General features: G+C 50.4%; 1 protein-coding gene across 2 annotated transcripts in view; it reads left to right on the top strand.

Annotated features, from left to right (window-relative positions):
- Positions 1-25,000, top strand: part of ehbp1 (EH domain binding protein 1) — a 159,103-nt gene that overhangs the window by 50,322 nt on the left and 83,781 nt on the right. The window contains exons 6-11 of one of the 2 annotated variants that reach the window (XM_061228057.1): positions 4,570-4,751; positions 7,711-7,850; positions 9,829-9,933; positions 11,412-11,597; positions 13,184-13,484; positions 14,182-14,401. In XM_061228057.1, coding sequence (XP_061084041.1) covers positions 4,570-4,751; positions 7,711-7,850; positions 9,829-9,933; positions 11,412-11,597; positions 13,184-13,484; positions 14,182-14,401 — 1,134 coding nt within the window. The remainder of the gene's footprint in view (positions 1-4,569; positions 4,752-7,710; positions 7,851-9,828; positions 9,934-11,411; positions 11,598-13,183; positions 13,485-14,181; positions 14,402-25,000) is intronic. The other variant, XM_061228058.1, reaches the window with a different exon arrangement.

Below are 25,000 nucleotides of genomic sequence, written 5' to 3' on the forward strand. Positions count from 1 at the left end.
CTCCCTCTCTCAATATCACTCTCTCTCCCTCTCTCTCTCTCTCTCTCTCTCTCTCTGGTGGGGGTGGGAGGGGGCTTCTCCTGCTCTTCCTCCAATCTCCCCCTGGTGATTCACCTCATTTCCCACAGGAGATCCAGTCCCTGCCCTATATCCCATATGACCTGCTACAGTTGGGGTTAGGGGGGCAGTGGGGGTATTGAGGGGGCAGTGGGGGGCAGTGGGGGTATTGAGGGGGGCAGTGGGGTATTGAGGGGGCAGTGGGGGTATTGAGGGGGCAGTGGGGTATTGAGGGGGCAGTGGGGGTTAGGGGGGCAGTGGGGTATTGAGGGGGCAGTGGGGGTTAGGGGGGCAGTGGGGTATTGAGGGGGCAGTGGGGGTTAGGGGGGCAGTGGGGGTTAGGGGGGCAGTGGGGGTTAGGGGGGCAGTGGGGGTTAGGGGGGCAGTGGGGTATTGAGGGGGCAGTGGGGTATTGAGGGGGGCAGTGGGGGTTAGGGGGGCAGTGGGGTATTGAGGGGGCAGTGGGGTATTGTGGGGGGCAGTGGGGTATTGAGGGGGCAGTGGGGGTATTGAGGGGGCAGTGGGGGTTAGGGGGGCAGTGGGGTATTGAGGGGGCAGTGGGGTATTGTGGGGGGCAGTGGGGTATTGAGGGGGCAGTGGGGGTTAGGGGGGCAGTGGGGGTTAGGGGGGCAGTGGGGGTTAGGGGGGCAGTGGGGTATTGAGGGGGCAGTGGGGTATTGAGGGGGCAGTGGGGTATTGAGGGGGCAGTGGGGGTTAGGGGGGCAGTGGGGTATTGAGGGGGCAGTGGGGGTTAGGGGGGCAGTGGGGTTTTGAGGGGGGTTCGGTGGGGCAGAAGCACTCCCAGGTGCAGCTGTTTGGTATCAGTGCGGCGGTGGGCAGGTAGCACATCGGTGGGAATCGGCCTGTATCCGTGGCGATAAGATTACGCCGCCGCGGTACTGAAGGCTGTGGAGAGAGCGGCGTGGAGCTGTGTGGAGACGTCAGACGCAGCGTGTTACATCTGTGTACACTCACCCAACACTTTATTAGGTACACCTGTACACCAGCCTGTTAATACAAATATAAAAAAATATAATACAAATAAATCATGTGGTAGCAACTCAATGCATAAAAGCAGGCAGACATGGTCTAGAGGTTCAGCTGTTTTTCAGACCAAATGTCAGAATAGGGAAGAAATGTGATCTAAGTAAATGGTAATGGTAAATGGTTGGACTTAATATAGCGCCTTTATCCAAAGTGCTGTACAATTGCTGCTTCTCATTCACCCATTCATACACACACTCACACACCGACGGCGATTGGCTGCCATGCAAGCACCTACCAGCTCTTCAACAGCAATTGGGGGTTAGGTGTCTTGCTCAAGGACACTTTGACGCACCCAGAGTGGGATTGAACCGGCAACCCTGTGACTGCCAGACAACTGCTCTAACCACCTGAGCCAATGTCGCCCCGTAAGTGACTTTGACTGGAAAAAGTTGGTGCCAGACAGGGTGGTTTGAGCATCTCTGCTGATCTCCTGGGGTTTTCACACACATCAGTGTCCAGAGAACAGTGCCATAAACAAAAAAATAATAGCACTGTTGTCACAGCTTTGCTTTTTTTTTCATGCCAAGAGAGAGCAGATTTCTGAAGCCATTTTTCTGTTCCATACCGCTCCTTGGAAGGGTTTAGTTTGTTTTCATTCTGCTGTGGCAGTTTGGCGGCGGGTTCGTCCGGCCGCAGTGGCACACAGTGCTACCGACTCACAGAAATGGCGGGAAAAGAAAAGGAGACCCCAGAGGCGAAATGAGAGAACGAGAAGAAGTGGGTCCAGGAACAAGCGCTACTCTGTGATTGAGCTCCACACATTCAGCCTGCGCTGCTCTGTGATTGAGCTCCACACATTCAGCCTGCACGGGCACTGTGATTGAGCTCCACACATTCAGCCTGCGCGGGCTCTGTGATTGAGCTCCACACATTCAGCCTGCACGGGCACTGTGATTGAGCTCCACACATTCAGCCTGCGCGGGCTCTGTGATTGAGCTCCACACATTCAGCCTGCGCGGCACTATTCATGTTCTGGGGTTGATTACAGACAGGGCATAAGCACTATTCATGTTCTGGGGTTGATTACAGACGGGGCATAAGCACTATTCATGTTCTGGGGTTGATTACAGACAGGGCCTGAGCACTATTCATGTTCTGGGGTTGATTACAGACGGGTCGTGAACACTATTCATGTTCAGGGGTTGATTACAGACAGGTCGTGAACACTATTCATGTTCAGGGGTTGATTACAGACAGGTTGTGAACACTATTCATGTTCAGGGGTTGATTACAGACAGGTCGTGAACACTATTCATGTTCTGGGGTTGATTACAGACAGGTCGTGAACACTATTCATGTTCAGGGGTTGATTACAGACAGGTCGTGAACACTATTCATGTTCTGGGGTTGATTGCCAAGTCGGCATTTCACTGGAGACGCCTCTGAACCCCAGCACCTCTGGATGCAGTTTCAAAAAGAGTATCTTGTTTACCAAAAATTATGTTAAAATTAAAAAAATAAAAAAAATAAAAAAGCCCAATGCCACATACACAGAGTATCCAAATTCCTGATGCCTTTTGACTTTGTGGAGGAAAAAGGGTTTTCCTCTGTCTTTGCAGAATGATGATGTCACGGGTCATGTGATCGGAGGGCATGGAGCAGGCTGTCCCTGGTGCACTCGGGCCTAGTCCATGCTAACTGCACAGTGTACAGTATGCAAACGCTCGCATTGACGGACAGATCTTAATCTATGACCCAGCGCCTACTGTAGGGGGCGGTAGAGAGTAGCAAGGCCATGGTTCTCCCATGCTGCCCTGCGAGAGTTTAGACTGTCACTTTCATCATCTGCTTGTTTACTTGATTCCATTCTCATACGTTTATACTTTTTTTCTATACTGGTCTGCCCATTTGTCGTATTAAATATGTTTTTAGAAGATTTTAATGAAGGAATAATAAATGAAAATGCTACTAAATTAAATGTTATGTTGTCTCTTTAACTTGAAGTAAAATAAGTCATTTCGGAATTTCATACCGTTTTCTTTGTGGCGTGAATGTAATAATAAAAAGCGGCCCATCGCCCGGTGACGAACAATAGCTGTCCTCACGAAGCGCGGGGCGGGTCTGAACCAGAAGCGCATCGGCGGTGTTTACCGAAGCGGCGTGGGTTAAGTGCCTCATTCAGAGATAAAACGCCGAGCCGCACCTGGGGGTCCCGGCCGCGACCTGCCTGTTAAAAAGCGCTCCGCCGCGCCGCCCGCCACCGCCGCTGAAAAACAACAACAAAGGTTAGCGCTGGAGGAGAGGCGACTCCAGTAATTCCCTTTAGTAATTAATCTTTTCTTCCCTCCGCGAGAATTCCCCGGGCTTTTCGGAGGGAGCGAGAGAGACGTGAGCGACCGCTCGGCGAGTCGAAACGCGAGTTTGCCCTCGTCGGGCCGAGACCGCTGTGGGCATTTTGTTGCTTTTTTTTCTGCTTTTTTTATTTTAATGAGCTCGCTTGTATGTCTTCATTTAGGGGGACTAACCGCAAGGGGGGCGGGGGGGGGGGGGGGGGCAACGAGCGCACCAAGTGCCGGAACGTCAAGTTCATCACCATGAGAATGGAGCCCGGCTTCTTTTAATTAGCGGTTTGTCTTTGGGTTCTCTTTTATCTGCTTTCATCCAGCACCCTTTACCGGCACCTTCCATTCCCACATGACACACTATAGGACCCTAAACCCCCCCATCCCGAGCCCCTGAAACCCTGCCATGGGAAAGCCTGTATTGGGAGGGGGGAGCGGAGCCCCTCTTTAGCATGTAGCGTGTAGCGTGTGTGTGCAGCCTCTCGCCCTGCCTGTGTGCTGCAGTGTTGTGTGTTTACCTCCGCGGGCTCATGGGCCTTTATCCTGCCTGGCAAGCCTGTTCCACATCCTGCACATCCTGTTGCGTCTGGCGGGTTACTCATCTAGCCCGTTATACATGATCAATGAGTGTCCAAAGTCCAGTGGAAATGACTTTAATACCGTATGATGTGTGCAACCAAAAACGAACAGTCGCACACCTAAGTACTTCAGCTCAGAACTATACATGGTGCATAGAAGGACAGATACGCTAATCTCAGCGTTTATGGCTCCGTCTCTGTGGGCTGGGCAGGTAATAGATTTTGGAAAAGGCCAGCCTCATGTAGAGATGCTTCTTCTTTAGTTCTGATTCCACGTTTGGCCCGTGGCAGAATCGGCGTGTTTGTGCTGCGGTCGCTGCTGCTCTCCCTGCCTTGTCACCAGAGCTCAGCTCTAATAGACCCAGAGTGGAGCGGTGGAGAAGATCTGCCAGCCTTCCCTGTCTAATGCCTGTTTGCTCTGCCGGCTAGCGTGTTGACAAAGGGGCTTAGGTGGGCCCGGGATAATACTTTAGCTCAATTTAATTTTTACATCTAAAGCTCTGAACGGAAATGAACGGGGGGGGGGGGGAGTTTAACATGCGGCGTGCTGGGAGGTGGCGGGGGCGGGGAATACGGATGATTGACGGGTGTCCTCGTCCTATCAGGAGTCCCCCTCGGGCCGGCGGAAGGCCCTGGCCACCAGCAGCATCAACATGAAGCAGTACGCCAGCCCCATGCCCACGCAGACCGACGTCAAGCTCAAGTTCAAGCCGCTGTCCAAGAAGGTGGTCGCAGCCACGCTCCAGTTCTCCCTCTCCTGCATCTTCCTGCGCGAGGGCAAGGCCACGTGAGTTCATTCGCTGACGTCTCCGAAATGTCTACCTTCTGTTTTAAAAAACATTCTTCCCTCCCGCTTTTCTCCCCAAATTTAGTTTGAGTTTTTCATCAGTGCCAGTTGCTGTAGGCCCTGCTATTGATTCAGGAGAGTGACTGGTGTGTGCTGAAGTACATGAGAGATCAGCTGCTGCTTCTTATCATAGTGCAGTTCAGGCTCACAGACATGAGTCAGAGGAGTACCGTTTGCTCCATGCGTAGGTTAACGGGTGGACCAGTCAGCCTGTAGGGGTCGCTGTGGAGCAGTGAGGCACCAGCATCCCAGTTAGCTGAAAACCTCCCATCCCAGGGGGGATTGTGTGTCACCTGGCAGAGCTGCCAGCCTTTGGCCCAGTCCCAGTCCATATTTAACACCAGAGTGTGAGGCCCCGTTTATGCTTTTTAAAGGCTGGTTTTAATTAAATTTACAAGGGCTGCAGAGTTAGACAGTAAGAGACGGAGATCAGGCTAGTGTGTAACCCCCCCCCCCCCCACCTCACTACATCTCTCTTTCCCTCTCTCTGTCTGTCTGTTTCTCTCTGTTTCTCTCGCTTCAGTTAACCTTCCCGGTGCATACCACACATTCTGTTCATTCCTCTGTATTAAGCAGTCCCCTCTTTCTCTCTCCCTCTCCCCTCTTTCTCTCTCCCTCTCCCCTCTTTCTCTCCCTCCTCTCTGTATTGTTCTTTCCCCCTGTTTTTCTTCTCCTCTGTTGTTCCCTGCTGACCTCTCTTGTTTAGCTGATTCCTGAAGCTGTGACTCTGGCTTTACACTCTCTTTACACAGACTGCTGTGTGGTCTAATGTGTGTGTGTGTGCATGCGTGCGTGCGTGCGTGTGTGTGTGTGTGTTTGCCTACCTGTGCACTCTCTAGGGTGTCAGGCTCTGTTCTGTAACAACACGTGGCTTTCAGCTGCAGTTCAGTCATTCAGAGATGTTAATGAACCTTAAATTAAATTTGAATGGAGTGGGTCAATCACACACACACACACACACACACACACACAAACGCACACACCCGCTTTTGAAGATTCAACCCTGATACTGCAGAAAAATTGGTAATGCCCAAAATAAAAATTATAACTTTAATATTGGACCATTTGTTGTTTTTCCCCATATCCCCCCCCCACATAGCAGGAATTCACAAAATGGGAAATGTGTTCTCAAAGTGTGACATTTCACTTTATATTAGTGGGGCTATTTGTGAACCGTGGGATTATTTGTGAGTATTTGGGTTATTAGTGAGTATTGGTATTATTTGTGAGTAGTGGGATTATTAGTGAGTAGAGGGGTTATTAGTGAGTGTTGGGATTATTTGTGAGTATTGGGGTTATTAGTGAGTAGAGGGATTATTAGTGAGTATTGGGGTTATTAGTGAGTAGAGGGATTATTAGTGAGTATTGGGGTTATTTGTGAGTAGAGGGATTATTAGTGAGTATTGGGGTTATTAGTGAATAGAGGGGTTATTAGTGAGTATTGGGGTTATTAGTGAGTATTGGGGTTATTAGTGACTAGAGGGGTTATTAGTGAGTATTGGGGTTATTAGTGAGTAATGGGGTTATTAGTGAGTAGAGGGATTATTATTGAGTATTGGGGTTATTAGTGAGTAATGGGATTATTAGTGAGTGATTATTACAGTGGGAAGTGTCGTAACTAAATCTGCTGGGTAGACCTGCTTGTTTAGGCAAGGGCTCGTCATGTGCAGTGCTCATAGTTATTGGTGTGACGCTGATATTATTGTTTCAACTCCCGTAATCTCACAGCAGCCAGCCGAGGCGTGTCTATGGACGCGTGTGCCACACACGGCAACCAAACCGTTACCTGGCACCTTCTGGTGCGGAAGAACAGGAGAGCGTGATGCTGAAGGGTGCAATGTTTACTTCACGGTGTCGGGGGCCGTCTACGGATAACGCTCTGGTAGTTTCAGCCTCAGTGCCGTGGGTTGGTTTAGTAACATGTAGTCTTCGTGGGAAAGATTCGGAGTGGTCGTTTACAACAGGATTCTGGGAACTCAGGTCTGGCTGACTGTAGCTGACCTCGTGACCTCCGGGGATGATGTCAGCGGCTCACAAATAAACCCCATTACACGAGTTCGGGTCGGCTTTTCTGCTGAAACCTGCAGTCCCGACGACGCAGGTGGAGAGAGCGGGAGAGATGGAGGGGTGACAGAGAGAAGGAGAGAAAGCTAATCCTTTGGCGGTTATCTCTCTCTGGCCGTTTGTGCAGCAGCTGCAGGAATGTGTGCCGTTTGATGCCCTGAACAAGCCCATGAAGGACACATTGTTCTCAGCCCCTACCGAGCGGCAGGGCCCTTCTCCCTGAGGCAGCAGTGGGCCACTCTCACATTGCACTACAGCTAGCCCTGTTTCATCTGTTCACAGATGGTTATGTTATGTTGCCATGTGAATGTGTTGCATGTGGTAAATAGGTGTGCCGTGATTGGCCGTCTCAGGAATGAGGGTAAACGGTTGCGCTGTGATTGGCCGTCTCAGGGACGTGGGTAAACGGTTGCACTCTGATTGGCCGTCTCAGGGACGAGGGTAAACAGTTGCGCTGTGATTGGCTGTCTCAGGGACAAGGGTAAATAGTTGCACTGTGATTGGCTGTCTCAGGGACGAGGGTAAATGGCTGCTCTGTGATTGGCCGTCTCAGGGACGTGGGTAAACGGTTGCACTCTGATTGGCCGTCTCAGGGACGAGGGGTAAACAGTTGCGCTGTGATTGGCTGTCTCAGGGACAAGGGTAAATAGTTGCACTGTGATTGACTGCCTGAGGGATGATGGTAAATGGTGGCGCTGTGATTGGCCGTCTCAGGGACGAGGGGTAAACAGTTGCGCTGTGATTGGCTGTCTCAGGGACAAGGGTAAATAGTTGCACTGTGATTGGCTGTCTGAGGGACGAAGGTAAACGGCTGCGCTGTGATTGGCCGTCTCAGGGACGAGGACATGCAGAGCCTGGCCAGCCTGATGAGCATGAAGCAGGCCGACATCGGCAACCTGGACGACTTCGAGGAGGAGAACGAGGAGGACGAGGAGAACCGGGTGAACCAGGAGGAGAAGGCTGCTAAGATCACAGGTGAGAGCGGAGCCCTGCCCCCCACAGGGATCTGGAGCAGCCCAGGCCTGCTGGCCAGCACTGTGAGGCTCCAGTAGAAATAAAGAAGAATCAAAATCACGTAGCTCAACCGTCTCTGACCAGTCCCAAACCATCTCATTGACTGATCCTCTCCTGTACTTAACTTTCTGTATGTCTAGCTTATGTGATACTTTCATTCAGTTTGCAGTAAAATGAAACAAACCATTTGTAGCAGTATTAATAAATACATAAATGTAGTGCCATTTACAAATACGGTCTCAGGCAGCACAGCCTGCAAAAAGATGTTTTCCATACAGAATTAAGAAAACAAGAAAAAAATTCCCATTTGGGAAAATGTGGAGAATTTCCCCCTGGCCCCTTGAAGAGGAATGAAATTGGACGTGTGTGTCTACAAGTGTGTGTGGCGTGGGAGGAGCTGGAGGGGCAGAGTGTCGAGGCACAGTGCTGGTTTAGCCCCGCCCAGGTGGCACCCTGCCCGCCCGGTTACTGGAAGTGTGGCACTGCCCACCTCCCGACCACGCCCGGTGGCCACAGAACCCCTCTCATTGGCTGCCAGCTCCCTGGCCCAAAGCGGGGGAGGGGTTTCCAGTGTACCTGCACCTGTGCTCCACCCACTCATTGCTATATCCAATCAGAGAGAAGGGGGCAGGGCCAGACTGAATGCATACAGATTGCACAATAACTGTTAGAGTTGTGCTGGTTTAGCCTTGCAGAGGGGAGGGGGGGAGTCTCCCAGACTGTATAACAATCGGATAGACGTCTCTCAAAATCCTTCACTATTTTTTTACAGGAAAAAGGTATGATAATAACACAAGCACGTCCTGGTTGTGTTTGTTACAAAACTGATGCTCTCGTCCCCAAGTGTATATGTATGCATATTTATGTGTATGAATGTGTTTGTATGTGTATGAATGTGTGTATATGTGTATGTATGTGCATGTGTATGTATGTGTATGAATGTGTATGTATGTGCATGTGTATGTATGTGTATGTATGTGTGTGTATGTGTATGTATGTGCATGTGTATGTATGTGTATGTATGTGTGTATTTGTGTGTATGTGTTTGTATGTGTATGTATGTGCATGTGTATGTATGTGTACGTATGTGTGTGTATGTGTATGTATGTGTGTATGTATGTGTATGACTGTGTATGTGTATGTATGTGTATGAATGAGTATGAATGAGTATGAATGAGTATGAATGTGTTCTCAGGCGTTTTTTGGTTGAGTGATGGATTTTAATGGAAAGCTTGAGCAGGGCTGTGCCTGGAGCTCCACCCCATCATGCTGTGGCTGTGTCCTGACCCATGGCTGCCTCTCGGTGCTCCCGAATATCACACATCGCACGCCGCTCGCACGGGGACATCAATTTCACGACTGAGGAGGCACCGCGTTTTCAAATCCACTTTTTTCTTTACTGACATGCCTATATATTATTGCTATTTTTATTTTCGCTCGTTTGGTTCATTTTCAGCATTTCGCAGTTTTTAACGTGGTCTCTCTCCGTTAACTCTTTCTGCGTCTTCTCGTTTCCGAGTCTTCCGCACGCTGCTTCGGCTACGCACACTCCCGGGATCGGCGTTCCCTAGTTCTGGGAACGCCGGGAATCTCCGCACGGCTTCCCGCACGCTATTCCCGTCACGCGTCCGCAGCCAACGGGAAAGCTGGGGTCGTTGCACGCACGCTCGATCTCACGCTGCTTTCATCTTTATTTTTTTACATGTTCTGTTCGTGATGCGAATCGCGCTTCCGTAATGTGATCCACTGACAGCTTCCTGCAGAGTTTCAGAGGGATCTCCGGGTGCCGGAGAAGCTATCCCGCTTTTCACAACCGCGAACGTTGTGACGGCGGAATGGACGCGTGACATCGCTGAGGAACGGCTCCTGATTGGACCGGGCCTGCTCTGCCCTGGTCTCCGGTGTGCTGACCGCTCTCCCCGATTGGCTCTTTTTGCAGAAATAGTAAAGCAGTTGAATGCCCTCAGCAGCTTAGATGAGGATCCTGATGACTGCCTAAAGCAAGCGAATAAGCCGTCCGCTAAGTCGGCCAGCTCTTCTGAAGGTCTATGAGCTTTCATCCTCTTCCTCCCCCCTCCCTCCCACCCCGCCTGCCCCCCCCCCCCCCTCCTAAAACCGCCATTCCCATGCTGGTGCGGTGTGGTGTGGTCCTGTGGTCTTGTTGCCAAAATCCGTGTTGCTGTTTGTCATCAGATAAGATCCTCTCTGTTCGCTGTTCTTTTTATTTTTGGCGTTAGCTCTTTCGCTCCATCCACCCTCCCCAGCCCTCCCCTCCCCTCTCCCCCCTCCCCCTCTCCTCTCTCTGGCCTGACCGTCTGCTGTTTGAAGTGAACCGACCCCAAACGAAAAAACAAAGGAAGCAAACGCACTTCCTCGTCCTGCAGGACCTGGCTTCACATCATTGGTTGGTGAACCAAAAAAAAAAAAAAAGAAAAAAGGCAGGTTTCAAATTCAAAACCTAAAAAAAACATCTGCCTCTTCCACAATCACATAAAAACTGAGGCTTTGGGATAAAGAACAAAGCCCTTGTGAAATGTGGAATGTTGAATGGGTAATTGTCTTGCGTGATGAATAGGGCTGAACAGGCATATGTAAAATGATGGGTTTCATTTAAACACAACCTAACTGATGGGCATGTTGCAGTAGCCTTACACAAGCTCCCATTATTCAAACCAGGGGTGTCCAATCCCCTCTGAAATAGGCTGGCATGGGTGCAGCCCAGCACCAACACCTGATTCTGCTTAATCAAGGTATTGATCGATTAATTGACCACGATTAGTGGATTAGTTGAATCAGGTGTCAGTATGCTGGGCGAAAGCAAAACCCTGTACCCACCCTGGCCATTTTCGGATAAGAATGGGCACCCCTGATTCACGCTGTCACTGTAACAGTTGTGTAATTTCCCACAGAGGTGAATTGTGAGGAAAGGCTGGCAGTGTTGGCTGGTTCTGCTGCGGTATGCGGAGACAGAGGGAAGCTGGGCCTAAGTGCCCGCTCTCCCAGTGCAGCGGTCCCAGTGGCGCAGGCCTAATAAGGCCCAGAGTGCCGCGGCTAGCGCCTGCCGCTACTGGAGGAATGCCACACCTCTTATCTGAGACACGCCGTCGAGACGCGATGTGTTCCGCAGCACTCAACGAACGCACCGCCAGCAAACACGCCCGGGGGGGGTCAGCACCTCCCCCGCTGGGACTGACGGGGGGGGGGGGGGGGGGGGGGGCAGGGAGGAGGGAGGCAGGGGGTGGGTCAGCGTCTGAGTCACGCTACAGATGAAAAACCGGGAATAATAGCGCGCTGGCAACACCTGCAAATATTACTTCACTGCTGAAGACTTGGATCTGGTTCACTCCAAAGTGCAGAGATTATATATTTTTGTTTATTATTTATTTTTGGGTTCGTTTTTTCCCCCCCTCATCCGCACTGGTTGTGAAGGAGCCGTGTGTTTTCGCTGTGCTGTTGCCTCTCTTGTGGTGTAGCAACCTCCCTCTCTGCCTTTTTTTTGGGGACGCCATGACTCCAACACAGAGCTCATCAGCAAGCTGAACTTCCTGGAGGACGAGGATCTTGCTTCCGGCATGAGCACCAACCCCTTTGACGACCCCGCAGAGCTCAACCCCTTTGACGACCCCCACGACACGGCCGAGCTCAACCCCTTTGATGACCCCCACGACCCCGCCGAACTCAACCCGTTTGGGGATCCTGACGAGGAAGGTGAGCTTTTCCGACCTCACGCTGAACTGTGGAAATGCGTTTCCGCTGACGTAACCGGAACTCACCGGAACTATCTGAACTGTAGCAAGGATGCTTCAGCATATGCTGTATGCTGTGAGGTTTTTATAGGGGAGGGTACATGTCTGTAAATATACACCCAGTGATCACTGTATTAGGTAGACCTGCACACCGGCTTGTTAATGCAAATGTATAATTCGCCAATGATGTGGCAGCAACTAAATGCTTAAAAACATGCAGACATAGTCAAGCGGTTCAGCTGTTTTCCACAGCAAATGTCCAAATGGGGAAGAAATGTGGTTTAAGTGACTTTGACCGTGGAATGATTGTTGGTGCCAGACAGGGTGGTTTCAGTATCTCAGAAACTGCTGATCTGCTGGGATTTTCATGCATAATAGGTTTGCAGAGAAACAAAACATACAGGTGTGTGAGTGTGTGTGAGTGAGTGCGTGCGTGTGTGTCTGTGTGTGTGTGCGAGTGTGTGTGTGTGTGTGTGTGTGTGTGTGTGTGTGTGTGCGTGCGTGTGTGTGTGTGTGTGTGTTACATTTTTGCATACATACAGCTGAGAATTTCCTCATACCCTTTGGCAGTGCACTACCAGGGAATCTAAAGTTCAGCCCTGATCTCTGGCTATTGTAATACCATACTGTATACTCCTTGACAATTTCTACAATTTAGTAAATTTAATGATACACTAGTTCTCAAATAATTATTTCACACATTTGATGTGCTTATTGTTTTCTGGATAATTTGTTTGAAACATTGTGAATAATATGAATTGTGTTCTAACTTGTTCACACTCTGATACTTGTGCAATTATGTTAGGTGGTCAGGTCTGGATGTTCCCTTTCTCTTCCATGGTCCCCCATGTGAAAGTATTTGATGAGTCTAGCAGTAGCCCTGTCAGATATGTAGACTGGAGTCCTTAATCAGTGTTTGAGACAGCTACAGTCTTCTGACAGCACAGAACCGTTTCCAGTTTACATAGACACTGCTTCCTGCATAAGGGGCCAGTCCAATAATAGCAAGTTTTACCTTCACTTGCTCATGCTTTGTTTAACACCAGCGGGGATTTGCAGACGCCCGACTGTTCGACCGGGATCCCGCGCGCGGTTAAACCGTACCCAGCCAAGCGAGAAAACTCCATGCTGTCTCACATGGATGTCCCCGCTAATCTAACGACCCGGCCGCTGATGGATCGATAGGCAGTTCAATGCGTTTTCGCCACGTGAACGCTATCGGGTTGTGCAGCCTTTTGATGTTGTGTGGTGTTCGTGGGAGACCGGCGGGCTTATGTTATGCGATAGCATGTTCCATTGTTTGCATCGGTGTGGACATGCTGTCATTGAACAAACATCAGCGGGCGAACACTGTCATGTCAAGGAAAACATTGAGTACACATGTATCTATGAATGTAAGGGCAGTGATGGCTGTTCTTGTTTGTTTAAGTGTTTGGACAGTTTGATATTTACCAGGCTGGAAGCGTATTGTCGTTGCATCACCATGTTTTGCAGCCACCGTGACCTCCTCCAACCTCCCTACTGCTCTCCTGTTCTGTGTTTCGGCAGAGCCCGTCTGCAGACCCTCCTTCCAGGCCAGGGAGAAGGACGAGGAGCTCTTCTTTGACCAGGAGTCCTCCAACCCTTTCTACGAGGCCGAGCCCCAGGCTCCGGAGTACCTCAACCCGTTTGACGAACCGGAGCCGGAACCGGGACCGGAGCGGGAGCCGCGGCCGGAGAGGGGCTGGGGGGACGGCCGGGCGGGGGAGTCCCCCCCCAAACCCGCCCAGCGGAGGAACGTCGGGCCCGTGGACATGAGCAAGTACCTCTACGCCCAAACCGCCCGGGCGCGGGAGGAGCAGCTCGAGGAGTGAGTGAGGGATTATGGGAAATCACTCGCGTATTCGCATGAGGTTGCAGAATTTCTGCTGTTTTAGTGATTTGACCGGATTCCCTTCCTGCCAGAGCTTACCACTGTAGAATGCAGTGGGGTCTGATTAAGGAGACAACTTGGACCTCCTTTAAATGTTAAGAGTAATCTTACCCTCCAGACAGGCCACCCGGGTTTTGAAATTCATTTTACATTTTTGGTAGGAAGCCTGGCATCCCAAAATCTGCTTGAGCTAGGAAGCACCTAGGAAGTGCATCCTTTTGCCAAAGTATTTTTTTGTAATTGCGTGACCAACAGGCAACCTATGGATTCTGCCACATCTGTGATTGAATTAATGCTTGAAAGAGCACCGATGTTCCGTTTCCTCAATTCCTCTGTCCTTATGTCCTTCCCTTGCTTCCTCCAATGGGTGGAGCTAAAGACCTAGGAAAGAATGCAAGGAAAGGATTCAAGGACGTAAAAATAAGCCATTGGAAAGAGCCTCACGTCTCATTATCGTAATAAAATATTGTTATCATATGATGACTGAAACTGTGAAACTCTTGGGAACGCTCACAGTGTTGGTGAGGTGTGTGCTGCACTGTGAGATGAGTGATCGGTCCAAGGCTCTCCTGACGCAGATAGATCCTTTAAACCAGGCCATGATCGGGTAACCCCCCGTTCTGTGTCCACACAGGTCCAACCCCTTCTTCGAGCCCAGGTCCTCCAGCCCTGCCGGGGCCTCGCGCCCCTCCCCGGACCTCAGCGTGGAGAGGAGGCAGAAGAGGGCGGCCCCCACTCCGCCCGCCCCGGCCCCCGCCCCGCCGGCACCAAAGACGGCCCCCGAGAGGCCCACGGGCGTGCCCACCGCTGTAGCGTCTGCAGTGGGGAGAGAGCTGGCCTCCGCCTCCCCCAAGGTGAGAGCCCAGCCCCGAGGCTAAACTGGGGTTAGCATGGAGTACCAGGGGGGTCCACAGCAACGTGAACAAACAATACTTACCCTTTTTTTAACATGGAGTACCAGGGGGGTCCACAGCAACGTGAACAAACAATACTTACCCTTTTTTTAACATGGAGTACCAGGGGGGTCCACAGCAACGTGAACAAACAATACTTACCCTTTTTTTAACATGGAGTACCAGGGGGGTCCACAGCAACGTGAACAAACAATATTTACCCTTTTTTTGTCCACTTCCATGGTGCACACTCTTTATATTTCAGTTCAAATAAACCCCTGGCCTTACCGAGCCCCCTGTAATGTCATGATTATCTGCTCTACTACGTCGTATTCCTTCCACATTATTGGCTAAATGGTGTAATTTTATAAAGGTCCCTAATGTTGCATCTCAAAGTAGTCATGTTTCTGTGCAATGGTGTGTTAAATAGCTGCTACAATGCAGCTTGTGCTGGATCTTAAAAAGGGTGTAATGAACTGTTTTGTTGAGGTTTGAGGGGTGGTAAGCCACAGGGTGGTCATCATAGGGGGCTTTTTGGTTTATTCTTATGATATGTGGTAGCAGTGTAATATAATGGATAATGAACTGGGCTTGTAATAAAGGTACGATATTAGCACCAGCTAAATGAAATAGTATATTTCAAATGCTTACCTGCCAATCATCATTAACTTCATGCCGGTTTAGCGAAGTAATTTTTCATTCAGAATTTCTTACTGTATGTGATATCGTTCCCTGTTGCCTTCCCGTATTCCTGTAACAGTCCCATGCAAACCCATCGGAACAGTCCGACACAAACCTTTCTGAACAATTGGACACAAACCCATCCAAAATCCAAAAAGTCCGACACAGACCCTTCTGAACAATCGGACGTGAGCCCATCCAAACAGACCAACACAGACCCATCTGAACAGTCCGACACAAACCTTTCTGAACAATCCAACACAAACCCATCAAACAATCCAACAGTCGGGCAGGGACGCCCTCAGCCTTTAGGGGTTTTTTTTAACCCCCCTACACCAGCGTCTCGCATGGGCCCCCCAGCCTATTTGAATATATGTATTTATTTATTTATTCATGTATTTATTTTTTCCAGCGCGTTGCTGGATGTAATTAAACGGGTGCTGGCCACACAGGCAGGGAGAGAGACAGCCCAGTGCGTGTGAATGGGGCGCGGGGCCCCGGCAAGGCCCAGCTCTTAAACACAGCCAGCTTAACTCCACTGGGCTGATCACAAGGGCCAGCTTTACTCCCCTCCGTGGCTCTGTTTCTGTTTCGGAGCGGTAATGTAGCCCATATTTAATTATGGCGCGAGGGTTTATCACCCAACCGCACTTGTGTGTAACTGGATGAGGAGCCTCCTGGTCCTAAACAGCTTTAATTACCCTGACTCACTGGCCTGTGATGGGGTAGGGGGGGATTTTGGGTAGGGTGGGGGATGGGTGGATAGGGGGGGGGGCATCAGGTCTGTGAAGAGGGTGAGGTAGGATATGAAAAATAACCCCAAAGTTTATCATGTAAACATTTCATGTATACCTTTCTGTGTGTATACGTATTGGACAATGCATGTAGGCTTTGGGATTCATGTCGAAATGTGACCCTCGTCTAAATTTGATGATAATCTCGCATTAAATTTAAGCGTTTATACGATTTTCAACGCGGCATTGTTGCGGTGTATCAGAAAGGACGCTCTTGCGGGGGTCGTAACCGCTGTGGAAAGCGTAGCGGCCGTCGTTGTGAAGTGGGGATTGTGCGGCGGAATGCGATATCGCTGCGCGGCTTCGGGACGCGGCCCTGCGCGGATCCCTTTCGTCCGTTTGATTCCTCCGCGCAGATAACCGCGTTTTCCCTTCCATTGTGTCCATAACCGCGTTCCCCGGCCTCCGTGTCCGTTCGGTGATTTATTCATTCGTATTTATGACCCGCTCTCCCCCGATTTTGTTTACGGCGCCTTGAAAGGCTGTTTTTCTCCCCTTTCTGTTGTCGCACAATCGGGCGGGCGGCGGAGAGCGGCGCGGCCGGCAGCGCGCCCCGGCGTACGGGGTCCTGTCACATCGCGAGGCGCGTGAAAGGGCTTTTCATACACACCGAGCCACTCGCGGACAGATAGCGCACACGCTCCTCTCTCTCTCCCCTCCCCGGCTCTGGGGGGATTACCGTCCGCTCCGGCCCCCGTACGCCGGGAACCCGGCCTCCGCCGCAGCCCCTTCCTCCCGCAGAACTGGAGATGACCTTTGCATGAATAAAGTCAAAAAGGATTAAGCCGGAGACGTTTCCCTGCGACAGGGCCCGGCGGTAACAGATGCTGCCGGCTTTGAACGTGTGGCGGTTGTTGATGGCCCTCCCTGCAGCGGCAGCCTCTCCGTACGAGGAGGCCGTGTTTGTGTTTTGGCTGAAGGACCCCAAACACGCATTAAGAGGAAGAGGGGAGGTTTTTTTCCTTCCCCCTTCCTTATAGTGGCGAGTGTAATCCGGGAACGTAATGGGAAATGGTAATGTTTAAAACGGCACAATAGCGCGCTTAACTTCCCAGCAGGTATGCAAGGGGGAAAAAAAAACGTCCTGTATATAATAAACAGTTTTTTCACCTCATGTTTATTTAATATGAAGACATCCTACTTTTTAAAAGGGATTATGTTCATCTTTATTTTGTTTGTGTCTCTGCTCCTTCCCTCTTAAGGGTTTACGGAGACGGGGTATGGGCTAGTAGATGCAGATATTGCGCTTGGGAACCGTGAACAATTTTCAACATGATGTAATGTAATTCTAGCCCTCCGGCCTCGAAACAAGAAAAGGAAAAAGCTATTTATTTTTTCAGCTTTTTAAAAATGAATATCGAAATGTATTTCATACAGCCACATTTAAATTTGTTTTAAAAGAGCCTTTCTGCTTGCTTCCTGTTTTTCATTTAGTTTTTAGTCATTTTGAACACAAAGTACTTTTAAAATTATTACAAGTAATGTCGTACTTGGTATACGTATATTTGCATATCATCAAGGCATGGTATCCCCTACTCCTGTTTTTGTGTGATAGAAACTAATACTGCACTGTTCAAGGCATCATTTTACAGCTTTACAATGTATTTATTCAATACTCTTAGCCAAGTCGGCTTTCAGAAGGCGCTTTTCACATGATGGCAGAAGTGTTTGTGGTAAAAAATCACACATTATATGCATCACTTGTTAAATATTTATCCTTTTTATTCGGATACTTTTTATACATATCTTTTCTGTCCGTGTAGCTTACACGAACAGATTAGTCCTGCTGGAGGGTATTAGGTGGGGGGGTTTGCCTGTACCTCTGACGGCAGCCCACTGCCCCGGGATGCCCCGTGCGGGGTGTGGGCTCCTTGCCAAGCGGGGCAGCTGAAGCATCAGTTTGCCCCGGGACGGGAGGCCGGGCCTGGGCCTCCGGCCGTGTTCGCCCGCCACCACCTGTCGTCGGGAGCGCCCGCGCCGCTCCATTGTCCAGGCCCTCTGAGACGCAGCGCGGCGCGGGGCTGAGAGGGGAGGCGGCGTGCGCCGCTGATCACCCTGCTGCTTACGTCTTCTTCACTGGGCTGGAGATGCAGAGGGTAGAACTGGCCCCGGAGCTCTCCGCTGCCCCCTGTCTGCTCTGCCCGTTTGTGCGCGCCTCAGCACAGGCAAGGATGAGCCCTGGAGTTCAGCTCAGTGTCTGTACAGCGCATTTCTGAACATTGACTGAGAAATGGCAGTAGTTGACTATTGGGGTTTTTCAAGTAATAAACTGAAGGTCAGTTATTCTCCTGAACTGGCTGAATCGAACTCAGACCCGATGAACCGTCTTGCTAATTCTGCTAGCGAAAAAGCAGGATACTTACTCACATCTGTCCTCAAAGTACATTTTTTTATAGTTGGACAAGGTTGCCAGGTAGCATGCCTGAATGAGAAGGGCCCAAATACATCCAGTACTGGTCTGGATACTGGACTCCCCTTCCCATCTTCTCTGTGCTGACCTGCGAGATCCGCCCTTTCCTGGAGAGCCGGGAATCTCCTCAACCGCTACTCCATCACACCTTCCGGGGCCGGTCTGCTAGCGCGTCCCAGACGGGAGAGCTTAGCGCTGGTTTCTTAAGCGCGGTGTCTCCCGCGTAATCCCTCCCCGGCCTTAGTGCCGACAGACCTCTTCACGAGAGCGAGTGTTTCTGTTTTTTTTATCCCCCAAGAAGCTGTTTGTTTTGGCAAGTTTTGGAGCCTTAATCGTCTCCGCCCCGTCAAACAGGGTGACAGGAGCGGTGCGAAGAAGATCAAACCTTTTTATGAGCTCTCTCAATCTTTCACTCTCCCGGCCTTTTGGCCTGAGGTGGTCTCTATGATTTGTTGGAGTCCCCCAGTGAATCACCATGACGACTGCAGTCACAACCGTTTTGTCTGGTCTTGGGCCTGTATCCAGTCATAACTCCTCACTGCTGCCCCCTGCTGACGGGTGAGTGAGTTTCAACTAAAAAAAAAAGTGTTTCAAATTCCGTCTAGAAACTTCTGTATTTGACTGTCCGCACGTTGCCGTTTTAAACATCACGTCGAGTGAGATATCGAGGGCGACGTTTGGAAGAGGTGCTTGCATCTGTGTGTTGTGAAAATAAAGTTGCTGGGGGTTCATTCTAAAAGAGTAATGCAGGCGGGCTGTTCTGATTTGAGCAGAACACGCTCTGAGCAGGTTTTCTGCCACATGCATGGCTTCAGTTTTATTAAGAATGAGCTTCCCTCACCTGTGGGATTCTCTCCTGGATTATCTTTCCAGAAGTTTCCACCACAAAAAAAACCCCTCAGATTTGTGTTTCCTTTATCGCCATGTAGAACTTCCTGTGAGGAAGCACTGTATGATAGCCACTGTATCACTGATAGTGCTTTTCAGAGAAGAGAATTGATTTATCTGGTGGTGCTCTGTTAAGCTCTTAAACACTGCCCTTGTGGAGTACCTGCCTTCCTCGTGATTATTGCACGGAATACACAAAGCAGTGTACATCGATCCTTTAAAATTATTATCATTGTGCAAATGAACCTCTTTACAGGAAGCAGTCATGCAAGCCTTTTGGGATGCAGCATATTTCATATTTCTGCATCACTGCGTTTTAAGTGCCGTTACATTTCAGGAAATTGTTTTATGCAGTAACATTTTTCGCTTGCAGGAGTGCGACACTGAATATATCTCGTTAAATGCATCCCACGCAAAGTATATGCGCATGTGACAATGTGCATGTTGTCCTCAATTAATCAAATGAGTCGAAATTAAATTACATTACAAGAGCCCTGAGAAGACAAAATGGGAGTCGCGGGGTCAACATTGTTCCTTTTAATTTGCGAGCTTTGTTTTCCGTGATTTCTCTTTTTTTTCCCCCCTTCTTCCGAAGCGCTCTGCGTAAATTGAATTAATTAAAGGAACGCGATTTAATTGAGTTCGCGGAGAGGCTCCAGTGTTTCTTAATTGGGTGGCAGAAGGTTTCCGTCAAGCCTCGTGGTCCCTGCTTCCCCGGGAGCGTGGGGGCCACAGCTAAAGGGGGGAGGGGGGCCCGCGAGAACGCCGCCTTCTCCAGGCCCCGTTTCACTTTGTCAGGAAAATTTGCTTGAAGAGTGTGGCCCCCGGTGTTCACGTCAAAGCGACGCGGGGTTTATGGCTGTCTCGATGCCGCCATTTTAAATTAAAAGTTTGGAAGAGGTGCATTTTCTGGCCTTGAGTTGTCCCTCTCGCCCTCTGTGAGGGGTGAGCAGTGGTCCTCCAGACTGTCGAGGTTGAAAAAGCATTTGAACCGCTGAAGTCGTGTTTTTGGGCACCACCTTGGTCTACAATTTTCAGGAGGGAGACAGGAAGCCCTTATATGGGCATGAAGTCGTCCAGGTGCACTAAGAGGAGAGAGTGTCCCTGATCCATCCACAAAGTATTAAGTATTGTGTGAATTTCACTATAACTTTAAATAATCAGCACAAGGGGAGACATTAGATGAAGACAAAACACAGATTGCGACTACATTTTCTTGTGGGGAGAATTTATTGACTGTATTTTTATCGTATTGTTGCCATTGATTTGGCAAGGGGTGGCTAAAACACCTACCTGACTGGAGCCAACAGCTCTGGTACTAGTGAGCAACGTCTCTCATACACCTTGTTCTCAAGGCCTTAATTGGCTGCTGATTGAAAGGAAACCACAAATACCAGCAGACACTGCAGCCCTCCAGGACTGGAGTTTGACACCCCTGATCGAGGTACACAGCGTGTCCAAGCAAGCGGGAGGGGGAAGGGATGGAGGGGTCAGTGTGTCTGTACATGTCGGCTGAGGGATTGGGGGGGGTAGTGTGTCTGTACATGTGAGCTGAGGGATTGGGGGGGTAGTGTGTCTGTACATGTGGGCTGAGGGATTGGGGGGGTAGTGTGTCTGTACATGTGGGCTGAGGGATTGGGGGGGTAGTGTGTCTGTACATGTGGGCTGAGGGATTGGGGGGGTAGTGTGTCTGTACAGGTGGGCTGAGGGAGGGGGGGGTCAGTGTGTCTGTACAGGTGAGCTAAGGGGGGGGTAGTGTGTCTGTACAGGTGGGCTGAGCGGGGGGGTAGTGTGTCTGTACAGGTGAGCTAAGGGGGGGGTAGTGTGTCTGTACAGGTGGGCTGAGGGGGGTCAGTGTGTCTGTACAGGTGGGCTGAGGGGGGTCAGTGTGTCTGTACAGGTGGGCTGGGGGGGGTCAGTGTGTCTGTACAGGTGGGCTGGGGGGGGTCAGTGTGTCTGTACAGGTGGGCTGAGGGGGGTCAGTGTGTCTGTACAGGTGGGCTGAGGGGGGGGTCAGTGTGTCTGTACAGGTGGGCTGAGGGAGGGGGTAGTGTGTCTGTACAGGTGGGCTGGGGGGGGTCAGTGTGTCTGTACAGGTGGGCTGAGGGATTGCGGGGGGGGGGGGGGGGTAGTGTGTCTGTACAGGTGGGCTGAGGGCACCGGTCAGTTGGCCAGCCCTGCTCTGTGTTAATGAAGGGTGGGGGGGCACAAAGGCTCTAATGTGGCCTGCTGGGGCAGCCTGTGAAACGTAAGGAGAATAATCCTCAAGGGGGGGGGGGGGGGCGCATGACTGTTCAACCCCCCCACACCCCCTTTTCTTCTCTCTTTGTTTGGTAAGTGATATTGGATATTGGCGGTAGCGGGTATCCCGCGCAGAGGAGAGCGTAAATCCCAGCAAGCGGAGTCGGAGGCAGGCTTTCAGGCCCAGAGCTGTCAGCACAGCCAGGGGCTGCCTGGGACCTCACTGACAGCCCCGCGCCTTTTAACCTTTAAATCTTCCAGTCTGATAAAAAATACCCACCGACTCGGTCAAGTCCAGAAGGGGAGAGAGGGAGGTAAGAAAGTAATAAGTTAACCTTTCCCCCCCCCCCAGTCCTGGACCACGGTGCACCTGTCCTCTCCCTGGCCTTGAGAACATCGGGGTCTGACTTTTCACAGACTTCTTCTCAAATAATCCCAAAACTTTTGAAAGATTTTTCAAATAAGTACTGGCGTATGCATGGTTGTGTGCCTGTGCATTTGAGCTGTAAAGCCCATGGCAGGTTTGTTTTGTTTTGTTTTTAACACTACGGCCTCTGTCCGATTTTGTTCTGGTTACTCCTTCTAGCGGGTCAGGTCGGGTAGGGTTCTGTGTGTACTGAGAAAGAGCTGGAGATGGAGTTGGGAAGAAGATGGATAATTCTGGGTTTGTATGTAGTATTTGCAATATGTCATTTATGTCATTTATTAAGGTTAACTTATATTTTGCTTTAAAATGCTGCAATCTAATATTGAGTCTGTCCAGTGTGGCCCTGGAGAACCCACACACACACACACACACACACACACACACACACACTCATTACCTTACGGTATGCATACATATGGAGACGCACAGTATGTATTTACACACACACACGTGCACATACACACGTACATACACACACGCACACACTAAAAACATACACACTCTCTGAAACATACACACTCACACACTGTCACACACACTGTCTGACAAACCCACACACCCATCCACACACACACGTACACCCACACACGCTCTCTCTGACACACAAATACACACTCTCACACTCTGACACACACACACTCAGACTCTGACACGCACACGCTCTCTCTGACACACTCACACAATATGACACACACACATATACACATACACACACACTCACACACATACAGACACACAAACACACTCACACACACACTCTCTCACATACACACACACACACACTCTCTCACACACACACACACACACACACTCTCTCACATACACACGGACACACACACACACACACACACTCTCTCACATACACACACATACACACACCCACACACACACACACACACACTCTCTCACATACACACACACACACACACTCACATACACACACACACACACTCTCTCACATACACACATACACACACACACACACTCTCTCACATACACACACACACACACACACACACACTCTCTCACATACACACACACACACATACACACACACACACTCTCTCACACACACACACACACACACACACTCTCACACACACACACACACACACACACAGTAGTCGGTATCCTGAGCTGGTTACAGTATCACCGCTCTGGGCACTTGTAGCCTTTGTGTGTGTGCTTCACCAGTTAAGCACTTGAGAGCTCTCCAGTCCCCACGCAGACCGCTGTAAAAGGTTTACAAAGCGCTTCGTAATCTTCCTTTTTGTAAGTCCTTAGTTTTATCTGCCAGGGATTACTGTAGTTCTTTTGGAGCAAGAGAATGAAGAGGCAGGCAAAAAAAAAAAGAAGAAAAAAAACTGGAGAAAAATGAAAACAAATCGTAGCGTAATCTCCAGAAAGAGTACCTGTTTGAGTGAGGAAGTCCGCGGACCGCAAATTTTGAAAATCTCATAATCCTTCATGTTTGATGTCTCCGAGCTAATAGTGTTTATTAGGGTGGCCCAAAAGGAGCTTTGTCCTCTGCTCGGTTGCCTGGAGAGGTTTTGAATGACATGGCGGAGAGAGAGGGGGTAACTTTAGCTTAATCTTGGCTTATGCGGCCCCAGCCCACAGCTGTGTGGCCCCGTGCTCCTCTTCTCCTCCGCCCGCCCGCCCGCCGGATCAATATTGCTCTTGTTGCTGAAGATCGTCAGAAAAAAAGGAATAAATGCCTCCTCTTCAGCCCCCTGTCCGTCTCCCCTTAAACCCTGTGGCCTCTGCTCCTCTACGGCCTGGTTCTGTCCGGTTCTGTCCGGTCAGAGGGGTCACTGTCGCGTCCTGAGAGGAAACGCACTCTGTTTCTGAGAGGGCACGCTGCCGTTGGCGTTGGCCTGGATTGTGAGTTCTGTTTAACTGGGCCTGTGTGTGGTTATGGGGAGGGAGCTCTCTGTGATGCTCCTTTGTGTGTGTGACCTGATATGTGCCTGTTTTGTACCCTTTCTTTAAGGTGTCCGGTAGATGGTCAATGTCTGCGTTTATATAGCGGCTTCATCCAACACGCTGTATAATCGATGCTTCCCATTCAAATACATACACACGCTCTCACACACACACACCGACGGCGATTGGCTGCCGTGCAAGGCTCCAACCAGCTCGTCAGGAGCAGTTTGACACGCCCAGGGCGGGATCGACCCGGCAACCCTCCAACTGCCAGACAACTGCTCTTAGATTTATATTTACAAACCAAGTTTGGAGCAAGCCTCCTTTTTTATGTTTAGCCTGTGAGCATGTCCCATTGCTGTTGAGTGAACAGTTAGTCAGTTTGGAAGGGTGCAGATTAGAACATGCTGTTCACTCTACAGTCCACTGGCCGTTTCGGTTACGAGGCTGGGAAACCCCTGCCGACCGCAGCTCCCCCTCCCCAAGCGACCCTGCGCCCGAATTGGCTTCCCTCCATGGGACGCACAAACTGGCACGGTCAGACCCAGCGCTTCAGCTCCATCTCCAGTATCTTTTACCTTAAAGCTGTCGAGTCATGAAATGAATCTCGTTGTAATCGGCGAGACAGTTTAATTTGAGCGAAGCTGCGTCTCTTGGGCGGTAACGTCTGAAAACGTCCTGAAAAGTAGAAGGACAAATAGTTGGAAGCAGCGAAGGAGCCACTGCTCCATTTCAGAGGCGGGTTTCAGCTTGTGTGGACCTGAGTCAGCGGAGGACACTTCCTGTGGACAGCAGGCATCCGATTGGCCAGTAGGGGGTCACCGCAGCCAACCAGATCCTTTCCTTCCTGGGCGATACAGGGGCGGCCTGTAGCGTAGTGTTTAAGGTACATGCCTGGGACCCGCAAGGTCGGTGGTTCGATCCCCGGTGTAGCCACAATAAGATCCGCACAGCCGTTGGGCCCTTGAGCAAGGCCCTTAACCCTGCATTGCTCCAGGGGAACATTGTCTCCTGCTTAGTCTAATCAACTGTAAGTCGCTCTGGATAAGAGCGGCTGCCAAATGCCATTAATGTAATGTGATGAGACGCTATGGCCGGCCAATTATGGCAGCCATAATCGATACCGATGGATGACGGCTGATGTTTACCAACGGGCAAACCTCTGTGGGAGAGTCAGCAAGCGCTTCAAGGCT

The sequence above is a fragment of the Conger conger genome, chromosome 18, assembly GCF_963514075.1.
Source record: "Conger conger chromosome 18, fConCon1.1, whole genome shotgun sequence".
NCBI lineage: Eukaryota > Metazoa > Chordata > Actinopteri > Anguilliformes > Congridae > Conger > Conger conger.